Consider the following 15,680-nt stretch of genomic DNA (forward strand, 5'->3'; position numbering starts at 1 on the left):
TTTCTACAGCAGTAGATTTGGGAGGTTCTCCTCCTGGGGACCTGTGGTACTTTGTTGTTTTAGTATTCCACATCTGTTTGATCCTGGGCAATTTTTTACTTTCAAACACGGAGAAAGAGGCTGTGCACATGTAGGCCCAGCCTTAGGTACCCTCATTAGACCAAAAAAGGGGAAATTTCAAAGCTTAGAATAACATAAAATAGAGCAAACCTGAGCCTTGTCATGCAGTTTTCATTTTCATGCAGTTCACAATTGTACTTCCCAAGCTCCACAGATACAGTATAACACAAGCATCTACAGCCAAGCTACTGGCTAAAAACTGAAGACAAACCAATACTGACAGCAATCTGGAATTTGAAATAATTAAATTACTGCAGGAGTAATAAATGGAAGGGAAACAACAGGAATAAAGTGCAACAGCTAGTAAAACAATCCTCAAACACATTGGTTAACTCCATCTATAGTCCAATGCCCATATCAAAGCCAACAATTAGACTGAGCCTAACGTTTGTAAAGCCTAAGCTGAAGTAGAACCTGCAGTGGCCCTACAGTCAGAGGGCAGAAAAAACATGCACTATACAATAACACTGCTGGGGCCAACTTGCTTGCAAGTTGCTGTTTGTTTTAGTTGATATAGTACAAGATGTCGATTCAACTTGATGGTAATTTTTGAGGCCGGAGGTCAGAATGTTGTTCAGCAAATCTCCCATTAAGTGTCTTTTAGTCCGTCTCGCTGAGGGTCTGCTTTTCTAATGTAGTTTTCCTCTGTTTGGCCTTTGGAAATCTTAACTTTTGCCTTCGCCATATTACGTAATTTTGCAGTGTTTGCGACTGATGCACCAGTAGTTCAAGCACCAATTATCTGGCCTCTTCACATACACACTCCTACTGGCTATTCACCCTAATGACTCACTTAGGTGGCTGCCTTTGTAATTGTGATTTACAGTACTCAGTGGCTTAAAGGCTCACAGAGAAGCTGGAAACACTGCAAAATGCTGAACAGCGGTCGCCACAGGAGCAGAAAAGCAGCTTAACATGATCATTTCTATATAAAATATTCTTACGATCACCAGCATCATTAGCCATTAGCAGCTTGCTTTTTGAGAGCATACAGCAGCTCATTCTGTACTGCAGTGTATCCTGCGATCACAGCACGCCTCCTCAGCTTCTTCCATATGGCCAGTTTAGTCTGCAGTCCAAGTGACTTTGCAACGTGAAAACCACAGGGTGTTGAAACACGTGTGAGAAGAAAAGCCAGGGCCGTCTCGCTGCGAGGCGACAGCGAAACCCACGGAGGCACTGAATCACTAATATAGAAAAACAATTATTGTCAAAAATTCGGCATGTGTTTCCATCGAACACCTGTCTAGAGCTGCTTGTTTTTCCTTTGATACCTTTGTCTGCACCTCGGAAGAGACTTCTCTACGTTGTCTAATTAATTTTCTGATGGGCTGTGAAAAGCGTTTCCCCCTTGTAGTGAGCAAATTATCATCAGAGCAGGAGAGGAAGCAGCATGTCTTGTGATTTCTGACAGCTTGTGTAGGAGTGTGTGTGTGTGTGTGTGTTCATTATACATCATGTGTATGTCGGAGAGATAGAGCGAGAGCAAGAGAGGACAGGGTAAGTTAATGAGTAGTGATGAAACAGGCAGAAACCTTTGGAGAGGAGAATCCTGTTGTATGAAACACCAGTGAGTTTTCTTTATTCATCATTCCTCAACTCAGAGGTGTCAGCGGTTCCTTCATGTCGGGTAATGAGACGACGCCTCATTCTACAAGTTGTATTGTGTCCGTTGAAATAAAACCGTGGGACAGATAATATTCCTGAAGCTTGAGCCCGCTGCTAGTTATTAACTGCTGTGGGCAGGAGAAAATGGTAGGTCTAAATTGGGACACATTGTCAGAGATTTCTCATATCTGAGCCGGCCACCCTTTTATCTCTCGTCTGCCACCTCCTGAAGACGTCCGCTCGGTCTCACTCTTTCTCCTCCACCTCATGCTCTCACACTTCCCCACAGTTCTTTCTCCCAATCAATACTTTTCAAAGCTTCTCCATCCGCAGCCGCTTACAACATCCCCAAATCTCATTTCCCAGCAACAATTAACCCCGCCACAACTATAACCTCTCTTGTCTCCCCACCCAGAGTGGCAGTGGTTCAGACAACTACATTACACCAGAGCAGTGCCGGTCAGCGAGGAACAGATGCTTGACTCAGGTAAGATTTTATGTGCCGATTTTACTCCTGGACCTTATGGAGCCGTGAAAAAGAGCTTTGAAATGCTTCAAGCGTGACTCTGGAACATTTGGAAAAAGAAACAATTCACTGTGTCCTCTTAAAAATGAAATGTTTAATTGATGAGCGATAAAACGTACCGTTGTTCACTTCAGCATACTCAGAAGGTTTGCGTCTAAAGCCTGAATTGGTGTGGTCTGATGTTAGCTAGACGCTGTGTAACTGATAGGAATGACTGATTGTAAGGCTCCTCAGTGCCTGTGTTACTGCTGCACCACATTCTGCCACATCAGATGAACATGATGACATCTCTAAAGAAGCAACTGACTAAACTTGTTACGTAGTACAGACTTCATTAAACACAACAGAAACATCAAAAAGCTACATGTGGTTTATTTTCTAGGTTACCAACTCACCGTCTGACCTATCACCATCTGCAGATACTCAAGGTGTGTTCATGAATGCGATTAATGTGCATTTACTTAAGTACTTTTACTTAACGTGAGTCTTTCCATTTTATTATTTATACTTAAGTAAATGATCTTCAGACTTCCATCACAGCCACGTGGACTTAAGTATCGGTGTAAAACACTATTGTGCTAAACATGTGTTCCCAGATGCTCCTCTCTGTGTGAGGGAGGAACATGAGGACACTGGGGATGCTGGTGATAAATTGGCAGGTGTGAAGAGGCCGGTGCCCTCTCTAACACCCTCTGCCCCTCCACCTCTGCCTGTTGCACTGAGCTTGTATAAGCCAACGTCAGGCTGCGGTAAGAAAACTACACACCTTCTGATGAGTGACATGTCATGTGTGATGTCTTTCAGACCTGTTGGTGTTGGTGTTTTTCTATTCACTTTATCCTGCTGGTCCTGGATCAACCAGTTTAATGGCTATGCTTTTGGCTTTTTCCCTTCAGGTATGTTCCAGTCTGCCCATCCATTTGTGTCTTTGGACACGGGGCTCCATAGTGACAGCACTGTTAATTATGTGAACATCCCCGTCAGCCCCCTGCCAGCTAAAACTAACAGAGAGCTCCTCTACACAGAGCTGGACCTGCAGGAGCCCGGCTCAGCTCCAGTCTCCAGTCTGTACAGTGCTGTCAGAGATAACAGTTCACAGCTCTGCAGACCCAGTAAGAACAGTAAGCGGCCATTTTAGATCTCCATTTGTCTTTTCCTGCCTCTGTCTTCTTTTCAATGTGGCTTCAGCTTTTGCACCCCAGGTCTCTGCCACCCATAGACCTCATGCATCATTAGCATACAGCATTATAGTTTAGGACAAACTGTGAATTAGGCTAAAATTAAAAATGTTTCGGTTGAAATGTCCTCTATCTGGCTTCCTTATACAGTTACCTTTTACTGGCAGGGCACCTATACTGACTCATACTGTATGAATCTGTACAAGCAAAGAAATAGATGCCACTGTTACCGTTATGGCAGACAAACAGAGCATTTTTACATTAGGTTTGGTTGAGAGTATTCTGCTACTGCTGCTTATTTTCCTGCACACCTATGTCTCTGTATCTATTGGCTGTATTTGGAATATTGGATTGCATTGTTTTCTTAGTAGTTTGTATCAAACAGGGACAGACAAGTGCACCGCATGAATGGCAAGAAACAATTTATTTATGTAAAACAGACCTATGAATTAGATCAGATATGCATGTTTACAGTCAGATGCAAAGAATGCTTCATAGTTATAATCCAGCACTGCCAATGAAGAAAATGTGACTGAAAAGAACATATGACACAACGTGAAAACACAAATATTTTCTCCCCCCCCCTCCCCACACACCAATTTCTCAACCAGAAGAGGGCTCCATCAGGTACGCCCACCTCGACATCAGTGCCATGGAAACAGCTCAGAGAGTGGGGGCGGAGCATGTTCAGGGCAGGGAGGACAGACTGACTCAGCTGGAGAGCAGGCGGCGAGGGCCACCAAACTGACTCTGCAACGCCCAACTCCATGACACTTCAAAACACTTCTCGCTGCTGATTCTCTCCGAGCGAGCTAAAGCGCTCGATTGCAGTTGTTCGTCATGCCGGTCGTTGCTGTACTTAAAACACACTCACAGTTGTACCTATGTACAGCAATTTCCCCAATCAACAGTCCATTCCACTGAAAAGAAAAAAGGAAATGTCTGCGAAGGCTCTTATGCAGCTGCCATCTTGGATGTGTGTTGTGTTGTGTTCTCATATACTTGTACTCTCTCTACTGTAATGAAGTGTTACCTTTGTTTGGCTGCATGGCACTTATGTCTGCTGTGGTTGGAGGAAAAGCCATCTGCCTCCTTTAAGGTTCTCTCAGGATGACCGTTGAGTATTGAACAGCCTTAAGTATGAGTGAATGGCTCCAAAGACTAACGTTTACCACTGATATTACAGAGGCAAAGGCAGACAGAAGCTTTGCTCGGCATCAAGTTGTACTTTAAGCTAAAGTTCTGATTTACTTTCTTCAGACTGTTTCAGCGTGGCTCTATTTGTTGTTACCTCTCTTACGTATTTTTATTTAAATTCAAATGATTTATCACAGGGGTGAAGCAGATGATCACACAATGAGATCAAGCCCCCTGTCACAGCACTGACACCTTACAGGCGACTGTTAAGAGTCCCAGCAAGCTTGGCTATCATTCCACATCAGAGCTTCAGAGCATTTGACTGAAATAAGCATCTTAGAGTTATATCTCAGGTGCAAATGACATTAATCTGTGCCCATGTGGCCCAAGCAGGACATGACTGAGTAATCAGGCAGCCAGTAACATTATTCATGACAGCAATCAATGGCTCTGCTTCGGCTCTGTGAGAGGGCAGGGATTGATAAATGGAAAAGCACAGTGTGTGTTTGTCTGTTGTGTGTTCCAATTTCACACCTCCTTCTTGATATCATCAGGACAAATAGTCCAATATTTGATGTTGATTTATTTTTATGGTGGCGGTTCCCCACCGGTGTGTCTGAGGCAGAGGCGGCGAGAAAGAAACCACATGAGGATGAGTTTGAAAAACTTTTTACTGAGAATAGCTTGTTAATGTCACTGCAGGGGCTGCTCTCCTCCACTGGACTTGTAAATAGACTGCTTTTATTGATGCCAAGACAGTATGAATGATTTTAAACTATATTTTTAAAATACTAGTTTGTATGTTGTTGGCACTTGTATCTTACTGAATATTAAAGATTGCTGTTACATTTTCAGGTTCCAAGGTTTCAGTGCTTCTAATCTGAATGTGCAAAGCGTGCTTCATTTTACACTGATTAGACAACAGGAGTGAAATTACAACATTTCAGGACACCAAGCCATGAGTTACTACAGTAGTAACAGGCTATCTGAGGCAGCATTTACTATTTGCACAGCTAACGACAGACGGGTGTGGACAAATTGTCTGGCCACCACCGTGCCAATATTCCTACAGGATGAAGTACTCATGCAGTCAGTTGGCGGTTCCCCAGGAGCTGAACCATCCCTCAGGAGCTAAACTACATCATCATGAGTCAAGTGCTTTTCCATCCCTCACCAACCGCCCCCACAAAATTTGGCTTTCTTGGATCGTTGCCACATTGTCAGCCAGACGTTTCTTCTACACCTGTCTGTCATTAGTTGTTGCTACAGGGTACTAGACTAGTATGAACCATTTTTCATTTATTTTATCTGTACCATGACTGATAATCTGACCTTTTATTTATCACAGCTGATTTTTAAGAAATCTCTCTACAGACAACCCATAATTCATTCATTCACTCCTTTATAAACAAATCAACAACTAGTAACACTAAAAAAGTAGAAAACACAGATTTTTTTTTACAGTAGTTGTAGGGGAATGGAAGAATGTAGCGTATGTGGGGTGAGGTGGTCGAGGGAATCATTTCAGTTCATTCAACCTTCACCGACGTGGCGATCCGAGCCTCTCAGAGCTCATTGTGCTCGAGTCCCTGACGAGAAATCTTGTTGGACAAGTCCTGCATATGTTTCTTCATCTGAAATCAAGACAATGAAAGACGTGTGACCGTTTAACTCCAAGACAAATTTCTGTACAGAAGAGACGTTTTTAACCAAACATGCTCTACCTCGGCACTGACACAAACACTCACAATCGTGTAGTGCACTAACTGATGGTTTGGTTGCTTTCATGGTAAATGTAGTCAGTCTTCTTCAATGTTCATGTTTTAGAGAGGGAATCTTGATTTTATTTACAAAGGACAAAAGGAGAAACAGAAAAACACAGCAATGTGGTGTTACATCACAGGGGTTAAGAAGTCTGCAGATAAAACCCTGCAGGAGGAGACGCAGGCCAAAGAGGCGGTGGTCATAACGTTTTTTAAAGAGACATGGAAAAAAAAAAATCCCGTGATTGGTTAGTTTATGAGGACACAAGCCAGACAATGTTCTGTTCAGTGTGTCGTCAATGTGCTTTGGGTGGCTATAAAACTGGAAGCCATGAAAGACTGTGAATCATCCAAATGACACATCAGGTAAAAAAAGACACTACAGGGAAAATCAGCCTGGGATGTGGCTCCCATGAAGGCACACATGAAGAGGATTAGCATTCTGCTGAGGAATGACAGCACATTGCTTCATTAGTTCGTGGTTTGTGTGTGTATGAAAAAGAGAACGTCAGTTTTAAGAGTTTAAATATTGACCTTATGAAATGCAACAGCCTGATAGGATACTGTAGATCTTGTTTTATTGTTTTTCACATGCAGTTACACACTGCTGGTGAAAGCAATAACAAGGCTGGTAAAAAAAAACTGAGTGGCTGGTAGATTTTGAAACCCACCCACCACAGCGGCAGGTGGACAAAAAAGTTAATGTCCAACCCTGGACAGGAACAGTATCAGCTGACGTTGTTAACCTTTGTCCCCTCTCTTTTGGTAACTACATTTTCCCTGCACTGCAGCAATGTTTTATTCCTTGCCCCTTTTCTGACATCATTAGCTTTTACTGCCAGCAAGCAGTCAGCCATTGGACAGCAGTTTTGTGGTGTTTGATGGCAGGATGTGCAGTAAGAAGCTAACAGATGACCTTTTTTGTCCCTCCTTACCTTGTAGCCCATATCCCTGGTCTTCTCAGCGAGTGTGTTGTACTTTTCCTGGGTCTTCCTGATGTGCTCTTTATCTCCTAAAGTCTCCACGTGTTGCAGTTTCTGGTGGGAAAGCTCCAGCTGCTCCTGGTAGTGGCTGTGCTTCTCCACCTTGGTCTCAAAGTGACGGAGCTCCTCCTAAGTGAACAAGGAAAGGAGGCCAGCGAACTCAGAGGGGGTGTAAGTTCAGTTCACCTTCAATTACACGCACAGCTGCACAGAATGAGCTGATATGCATCTCAAGTACTGACTCGAGAGGAAATGTCAGAGAAAAGTCGAGCTGAATGCTTCCCTGTGATACATCTGATACTGAAGCCTGATAGCTTTAAAAGGACTGAAATTTAAAGTGAGTTATTCACTGTGAGTCTCTGCTCATGGGACAAAGGGTGAAAGGAGCACAGACGGATAGGAGAGTGGAATACTTGTGCATTTCGAATGTATAATGCATAAAATGTGATCATAACAATGTGCACTCCAGGCTTTAAGGCTCACCACACACAAGCACTAAGCTACCGAGCACACTACAAATGTTCAAGTTAATTACCAAAAGAGCACTTGAGCAAAAAGTTTCTGAGAGTTGTGTTTTAAGGGGTGAGGCTGTAGCACTCTGATAAAATAACAAGTGTCATCCAGAAACAAATCTGTGAACGCAGAAACGTTCAAAAAAGCTGCCACAAGTGATGAAAGAGCTACCTTGAGAGAGTCCAGTTCATCTTCGCTGAGGTTGGCTCTCTTGGCAGCCTCCCACAGTTCAATCACACGGGGCTCCCGAAACTCTGCAGAGGGAGAAGCGATGGAGGGAAAGATGAAGAGATAAAGAGTCCGAGGAGACAGTTTGGAGCCTCACCAATACATGCACACTCGAGAGGTTCTGTAGAGGAGCGGTCACAGTGGATGTTTTGTATGATAGTCATTTGGTAAACACACACAATAAGAAAGAGAAGCCAACTGCTTGCATTCATAGCTCAGCTTGAGGTGCTGTCACAGATTTCTCTTCGCTTGCACAAGCCTGCATGTATAAGAACAACCAGACGGAGAAAACAGGGCGGAGGAGATCAACACTGTTTTGTGCAAGAGGAGGCAGGAAGTGAGGGGAGGATGAGAACAAGTGGCTGAGGGAGACGGAACCTGCAGGGAACTCAGGAGAGAGGAAGTAGAGGAGTCGGTGTGAATGAGCAGCAGGAACATCCTCTTCATCTAAACTCCCCGACAGACTCCCGCTGAAACCTGCACAACTGAGACTCCATGCAAACTCTGCAGTGCACTCAAGCAAAAGCAGCGAAACATAAGAAGTAAAAGACGATGAACTGTAAGAAAATGAAATCACAGGAGGGTGACTGAATGTTTTCCTCTGAGTTGAACAGCAAGCTGGTTTACATCACTGGGTGGATGCAGCAATGTGGGCTTCATTCAACAACCTCCTTCAAATACTTTTCTGAGGCATATTCAATTTGAAACTCAAAGCACAAAACAAGTTAATCCGGTAGCATATCAACGCTCGCCAACTGTGATACGACAGAGTGAGTGTGTTATTATGATTACAAATCCTAGTGATTAAGCTGATGAGATAAATGTGGAGTGAGCCTGAGATGCAGAAAGAGACAAGCTCAGCGTGAGTGTGTTTCTCTCTTACCGCTGTTTTCAGTGAAGCCCTCGTGGCTGAGCTTACGGAGGCGATCAAAGCCCTGGTTCAGATCTCTCATTTTCTGCTTCAGGTCCGTGTGCTTCTGGTGCAGCACGTGCTCTTTGGCGTCGCCCTCCAGGGGAGAGATCACATTCTTGTGTATTTCTGTAGAGGCAAACAGACGGAGGGAAAGAAGGTGAGGTGACGGGGCAGGTTTGGAGTCAAAGGGCGATGGGGTTGGTTGGGTGGTTCAGATAGGAGCGAGAGGAAAGGAAGGAGGAATGAAACAAGAAAGGAAGAAGAAGGAAAAAAGAAATTAAAGCTATAAAAGAGACAAAGAAAAGCAGCTTTAAATAAGGAGAGTTTAGTCGTGGCTACATCACCTTCATTTTTTCAAAAGAACCTTGAGTAGCGTAAGAGCCTAATCTTACCGGTTTAAAAGACAGTGTGCTTATGATAATACCTGCCTGTTTCGGCCTAGAAAAGGAGAGGAGGTAAAATGTGGATGAAGGCCAACAGGGCAGCGCCACAGACAGGTGGACAATTGGATGGGAAAAAAAGGCAATGTCAGGATGAAATGAAGAGTAGAGAAACTTGACAGGCAGTGAAAGTGTGTATGGATGGAGGCAGTGTTGTGGAGGTACGTGGAGACTCCCCTGAAGGAATCATGTGATTGGCTCAATATTTAAATGCATCAGACAAGCAGAAACCCCCCCCGGCTTGCTTGGGCAGAGACACAGAGCTGAGGAGTGCTAACAGTAAAGTTCTGGCACGGAACAGCTGCAAAGTGCCAGTCACGTCTGAGGGAGACGTGCCTGCCCCCCCCCCACGCCTTTCTGAGACTCAGCTCAGCTGTGTGTGTCAGCTCAGCTTAAAGCTCGCAGCTTGATGTGATGTGACGAACGCTGATAGAGCGCAGAACGGTGGGTGGCAACATGTGATACCTGCCACCTGTGTACATGACCACAAGACTGAACAGACAGACAGACAGACAGACAGACAGACAGACAGAGTACTTCAGGCTGTTTTTTGGATGACTGACTTGAGCAACAGCACACTTGCTAACAGCCAAATGAGAGTAAAACAGAGAGAGAAGGTGCATCTCTTTGCATTGCTTTACTGTAGAGGCTGTCCTGACATATAGTGATGAATAGTAGAGGCTCATAAACGTCTATAAAAAGAAGAAATGCTCATAAACTTGGCCTCAGAAAATACAAATAAAACTGAGAAGAGGTGGTGTGACACCTCTGCTGGGCAGCAGAGCAAAGGGAGTGATTCACACAGCTCACCCTCGGTCCTGCTGACGGTATCCATGAGGATGTTGTACTCGTGGATCTTGTCCTTGTGATGCTGGAACTCCCTCTGTAGGCTCAGCAACTCCTCGTTGGAGAACTTGCCTGAGCTCTTGGCCTGGTGGAGGAGCAGTCATCGGAGACAGAAAGGAGTTAGCTTGAAAAGCAGCACAAGAGAAACAGAAATATTGTAGTGGTGTTGCAAAGAGGATCACCACTTGCTGAAGCTCAAATTCCTTGACTAGATGTCTATGAAGGTTTACATGGTATTATGGCACCTTGGCACCATTTTACACAGAATATATGGAATATGTTGTACATGGGAGATCTATACAAATCTATAAATGTATCATCCAAAGTTTGCAACAGCAACAAGCATAGAGATTTTAATGTTTGCATACACATTTGTGCTGAAACAAATAATCCAACTCCAACAGATAGAAATATTAATGGCCAGTGTTGTTCATTTTCATTGCTTTTCTCCAGATACAACTGCACTATACATTAATTCTTACAAAAAAGTTGTCAAATAAGGTATGTTCTGCTGTGGTCCTTTAACAGCTTCAGATTTAAACTGTGGGAAACAGTTAGAGAGCTAGAATAAAACTTTTCTCAATTTTCTTTCCCTAACTAGTTGTATACGTCCTGTCAAAGTTCCAAACAATGTTTCCACACATAAGCTTTTAGAAATGTTCAGCACAAGAGTGCAGTTACTGTGCCAAATGTAAAAGCTGCATTCAAAGATATCTGCTGGGTGAGAACTCGGTAACCTAAAAAGCTTTGTAAAACAGTTGGTCTTTTTTCATGAGACAGTTCTGTTTTAGCTGATTTGAGGTCTGTGTCTGTATTTTATCTGTCAGCCGTGCTAGTTTCAGGGAGACATAACAGTTCAACACCGACACTACAAGAAAAGAGGGCATAAAACCGAGGCACCATTTCAAAAATACATTTCAATACTTTCTCCCTCCGTCTTTTGTACATACCTTGTTCCAGAGCTTGTCCAGCCTGGGATCATCAAATATATCTCCTTCATTGGTGTTGTGGTCCTTCAGGTAGTTGCTCTCCAGTGGTCGTGTGTCTCTTTTCCCATCCATCCCATACTTGGCCAGGATCACTGTATAATAAGACACAGGCTTTTTTCTAATGCTCTGATTCATGATCACGTGCCTGTTAGGAGTCAGAGCTGGGCTGTCACGTGAGGAGGCTGTTTGATACACAGGGAGAATCTAAAGTGACTAAGACACAGATATACTCATCATTTAAACAAGATGCTAAGGTGTTTCACATCAAAAATAACCCTGAGGACCCGCAACCCTTGACAGCAGCATTAATTCAAAACTCGCCGCTCGCACAGGGAGGAGCATCTCTGAATGAGCAACTCAACCTCTGAAAATAAACTGAGCGGGCCAACAAACAGTTTACAACCTGATGAGAACTTATCAAAACCAACTTCACTTAATTCTTGACATGAGTAGCCCACAGAGGGTGAAATCCATGTGCTTTATGTTGTGCTGCTCCTAAACTGAAAAACTTTAAGATGAAGATGAGAGTGAGAGAGGAGGAGAAAAACACTCACTTACCCTCCCACTCACTAACCTAACAGAATACTACTCAACACAGAACTTGGTAAGAGGCCTGAACACAAAAGACAAACAAAAGAAGGCCAAATATGAAAAGCTAAAAAAATAAAGATTTGAAATGCATCCAAAGATTTGTTCTCTGGGACAGACAAGGGATGTTTTTGCCACATATTTGGTATTTCTGTGACTCAATTGTTTAATATTGTCAAGTTATGTTCAGCAGCCCAATATAAATGAGTGGTTCAGTCCTTTCTCAACATGTCAGACTGCTGCATAACAATACAAAGCTGGACTTAGCTCTGAAGACGCTCTGCCCTCATTACTCTGCTCTAGTAAACTGTTATTGCAGCAGCTGATTCAACTCATCTCAACCTATTGGTAACCTATCAGTGTCACTAATTAACTAGCGATACTTCATTAGGAGAGTGTCTACATGCAGAGGGCTAGTTTAAAATCCTCATAAACAGGATGGAAGACCTTGTGGACAATCTCTGCGGCACTGATGGGCTTGTATACTTCACATTTTATGGCTTCAGCTGAGGCTTATGACCCAAGTGATGTACAAGCGGTGCAAACAGTAAAACAGGCTTACAGGTCAACAGCAAGGTGTCAGGATCTGTCTCCTGGAATATCAAAGTGAGTGTTAACAAAAAAATGCTCTGGAAAAAAAAGGGAGACAGAAATGATTTTCAGAATGACTCAAGCAGAAAGTAATGATACAATTGACTCTGCCAGCTCCGCCTGCAGCTGCAAGGTCACTCCACCACTGGGGTGAGAGGGAGGAGAGGAGTCCTGGGTGGGTGGACTGCTGCCTGAGGAAAGTGTCCACTGGCTGCCAGCTGTAGAATGCTAAACAGACTGGTGTGTGTGGCTGGGTCATTGCCTGGTGCTGAGTCAAAGATCCCTTCACACCCTCCCTTCATCAAAACATGCCCGTCCCGTCCTTTTGCCACCTCAGAGCAAACTGCAGGTACAGCAGCTGTGTCTGAATTGTTCACACATTTGTTTCCTCTCGCGTCCATGTGTGAGTGACACAAATTCAAATTTAGCTGGTTTGCAAAACTGAAAATCTATTTTTTTCATTAACACTGCTTAAAAACATACACACATCTGAATCTGTTGGTGCTTGGGGCTGTTAATCCTGTTTCATTTGCCAGCATAATGTTTACTCAATGAGCCCTGACTTCTTTCTTGCTGCAAAGAATCATGGGATATTTTAATCCTCTAATGACCATGAGTTTCATAAAGAAATAAATATTTCTTTGACAATGTTTCATACGTACTCATATATCTGCTAAATCTGTATGCTAACAATGCACGTCATTAAACATGCTTGCTTGTAGTGAGCAGTTTGGATACAGCTCCAGCATTCATTTTAAATTGAAATTTAGGAGATGCTGGCAGTATAACCTTGACAGGAATGAGGAATTATATTTCCTCTGAGACTTGGCTGATGCAGAGGAAAGTAACACATTAGTTATTCAAGCAGCCAAAGGGCAGAGTTTATTACATAAACTATCATATTCAGAACACTGTATTCCTTGGCATTCATATTTCAAGCATGTGACCGTGACAGGTACCTTTCAATATGAAACGCTTCATGATATTTGATACAGAAACTCTAAACATGATGTGCATCCTCTGTCATTAGCTATATCCTCTGTCTCTTTTATTTTGATGAAGATTAACAGACTGTATTCCTGGACTAAAACAACTCAAGCCCAACCTGTAGTCTCAGCTGATCTCTTTAAACCACTGGCTTTAAACGGCCCCACTAATGAAGTTTCACACAGAATGTACCCGGTCTTAACCTTTAGTCTGTCAGGACGGTGCCTTTTCCCCACAGTAGCCTCTTAATACACAAGGTTATAAAAAATCTTGTATTTTTTAATGGCAACCTCTGCATTGCTTTCTCAGTGCAAACACAGATTCTGGTTCTGAATAAGTAGGGCTGAATAATATGTAGGGCAAAAATGTATTATTTAAAACAATTAACAGTTATTTTGACAGATTAATATTGTAACATGGCCAACAATTTTAGTGTGAATGCTAATTTTTGCATTGCATTTTCACTGAAGAATTATAAAAATGATGCAATCTTTGCTGGGGCCTGAACCACCCAAGCATGCTCTCTTACCTCTGGAGAAACTGATCTGCAGGCTGAGGCAACTCTGCAGCACCACAAGGCTTCATTTATAACAGCATGTTGTGACACATTTTAACTTTATCAAAAAACTGCAGCTCCTGTGATTTGGATATTACACTTGGTCATATTGGATAACATTTCGATTAACTGTTGAGCCCCACTAAAAATGCTTTTTGCTTTGATCAGCTATGTAACAAACGCAAGAGACTGTCTCACCATTGAAGTTACGTCGCAGCTGGGCCTCTTTCTCCCCGTTGTCATCCAGCCCCTCCACCTTCATCTTCTTCCAGTGCAGCTCATCTTTCTCCTGGATCTTCAGGTCACTGTGCAGCTCAGCTAGCCGCACCGGGGACAACTGCATCTATCACAGCCAAAAACACGAGCCAATATAACATTAGATAGACAGAAGGAGGGTAAGGATCGAGGAAAGCCAGACAGCAAAGGGAAACTGAAACAGTGACAAAGCAAACACACTGTAACTGTGTTGGGGAGAATTGTTCAATATAGGTTGTTTGATGAACGAATATATTAAATCTCAGCTCCTACAGAAACTTCTCTTTAGGTGGAGCTGGATGCAAACTACACATGCATGGTGGAGAAGAGGTATGCGACTTGGTTCATTTTATCGGACTTGAATTATAGCTCACTCTCGTCTTACATGGTTTGAGTACCACAGTCTTCTAATGTGGACCATTAAGGACTACAGGGGCGACGGGGTGAAGAATTGACCTGTTCGAGGGCTGTAAATGGTGGTGACCTCGAAACAGCAGAATTATAGTGGTTCTCTCTCAACATTTTCTCAACACCCCTCCAGTACCAAGCTTCATTCACCAGCTTCTTTATCGTATCCCTCTTTTATCACAATGATAAAAGACGAACTTATCTAATTGAGAAAAGAGCAGTAGCGTTAGCCAAGCTAAAACTATAACATGACAGCTAACGTTTCTTGTGTCCGTGTGGCCGTGCTGCTGCTACTGACAGCTGTTTGCTACACATTCACATTAACCATACATCTTGTGGGTCGTCTCCTATAACATACGTACCCTTTTAGCCTTCTCCCACACCTGGTTCAGCTTAGCTATCCTGAACTCCACCGTCTGTCCATCACTACCGCTCGGCTTCTGCTCGTTCATTTCACGAGAGTATTTCCCAGCCATTACACTCACGCCGAAGCACAAAGCAACGACTAAACACTGAAGCTTCATTTTAAAAAGAACTATAAAGGAGTAACGACAGGACAAAAGTACCAGTTAGAATAAGAAAAATGCCCGACGACACTGAGAATACTCCTACTGTTGTGGCTAACCGAGTACCACAAGTCATGTGCTCAAGGTAGGAGGACACTTCCTAAATGCGTGCATTCTGGGATATGCAGTGTCTTGTCTCAGGCCGTCTGTTATTTGTAAGGCGGAAACCACCTTTTCTAAACTACAATTCCTGGAATGCCGCTCTGTGCTGTTACATGGCAACGAAGGCTACAAAAAGCCTGAGCAAATAGAAAGCCTCCACGCGTTTTACGTGATTGGATGCGGCGCACATCACTCTGTACGCTACAGTACGATGGAGCGCTGTCCGTTATACAGCAGTGAAAGGGATTTCCTAGAGTACTCCTTGGAAGGTGGGGGTCTTAAATAGGTAATTCACTCTCAAAAAAGACTTTCCCCCCTGCGGAGTGAGAAAAAGCTCCCACAAATGCCGTGTTCCTAAGGAAGTTCACATTAGCATGCTTCAT

At 43.3% G+C, this 15,680-nt stretch overlaps 2 protein-coding genes across 2 annotated transcripts in view; one reads left to right on the top strand and one right to left on the bottom strand.

Moving 5' to 3' along the window:
• The window catches only part of LOC143319059 (protein Dok-7-like), a 19,230-nt gene extending 15,838 nt beyond the window's left edge, over positions 1 to 3,392 (top strand). The window contains exons 9-12 of the mRNA XM_076727629.1: positions 2,144 to 2,215; positions 2,637 to 2,682; positions 2,851 to 3,003; positions 3,151 to 3,392. Of these exons, the coding sequence (XP_076583744.1) occupies positions 2,144 to 2,215; positions 2,637 to 2,682; positions 2,851 to 3,003; positions 3,151 to 3,392 (513 nt within the window). The remainder of the gene's footprint in view (positions 1 to 2,143; positions 2,216 to 2,636; positions 2,683 to 2,850; positions 3,004 to 3,150) is intronic.
• Positions 3,393 to 3,836: 444 nt separating this feature from the next.
• lrpap1 (low density lipoprotein receptor-related protein associated protein 1) lies at positions 3,837 to 15,290 on the bottom strand. Its single transcript, XM_076728828.1, has 8 exons — positions 14,992 to 15,290; positions 14,165 to 14,309; positions 11,206 to 11,336; positions 10,220 to 10,340; positions 8,940 to 9,095; positions 8,000 to 8,082; positions 7,268 to 7,444; positions 3,837 to 6,203 (listed from the first exon to the last, which is right to left on the bottom strand). The coding sequence occupies exons 1-8, from the start codon at positions 15,151 to 15,153 to the stop codon at positions 6,135 to 6,137; spliced, it is 1,044 nt and encodes a 347-aa protein (XP_076584943.1). The 5' UTR covers positions 15,154 to 15,290; the 3' UTR covers positions 3,837 to 6,134.
• Positions 15,291 to 15,680: the final 390 nt, after the last annotated feature.

Source organism: Chaetodon auriga, chromosome 4 (genome assembly GCF_051107435.1).
Source record: "Chaetodon auriga isolate fChaAug3 chromosome 4, fChaAug3.hap1, whole genome shotgun sequence".
Lineage (NCBI taxonomy): Eukaryota > Metazoa > Chordata > Actinopteri > Chaetodontiformes > Chaetodontidae > Chaetodon > Chaetodon auriga.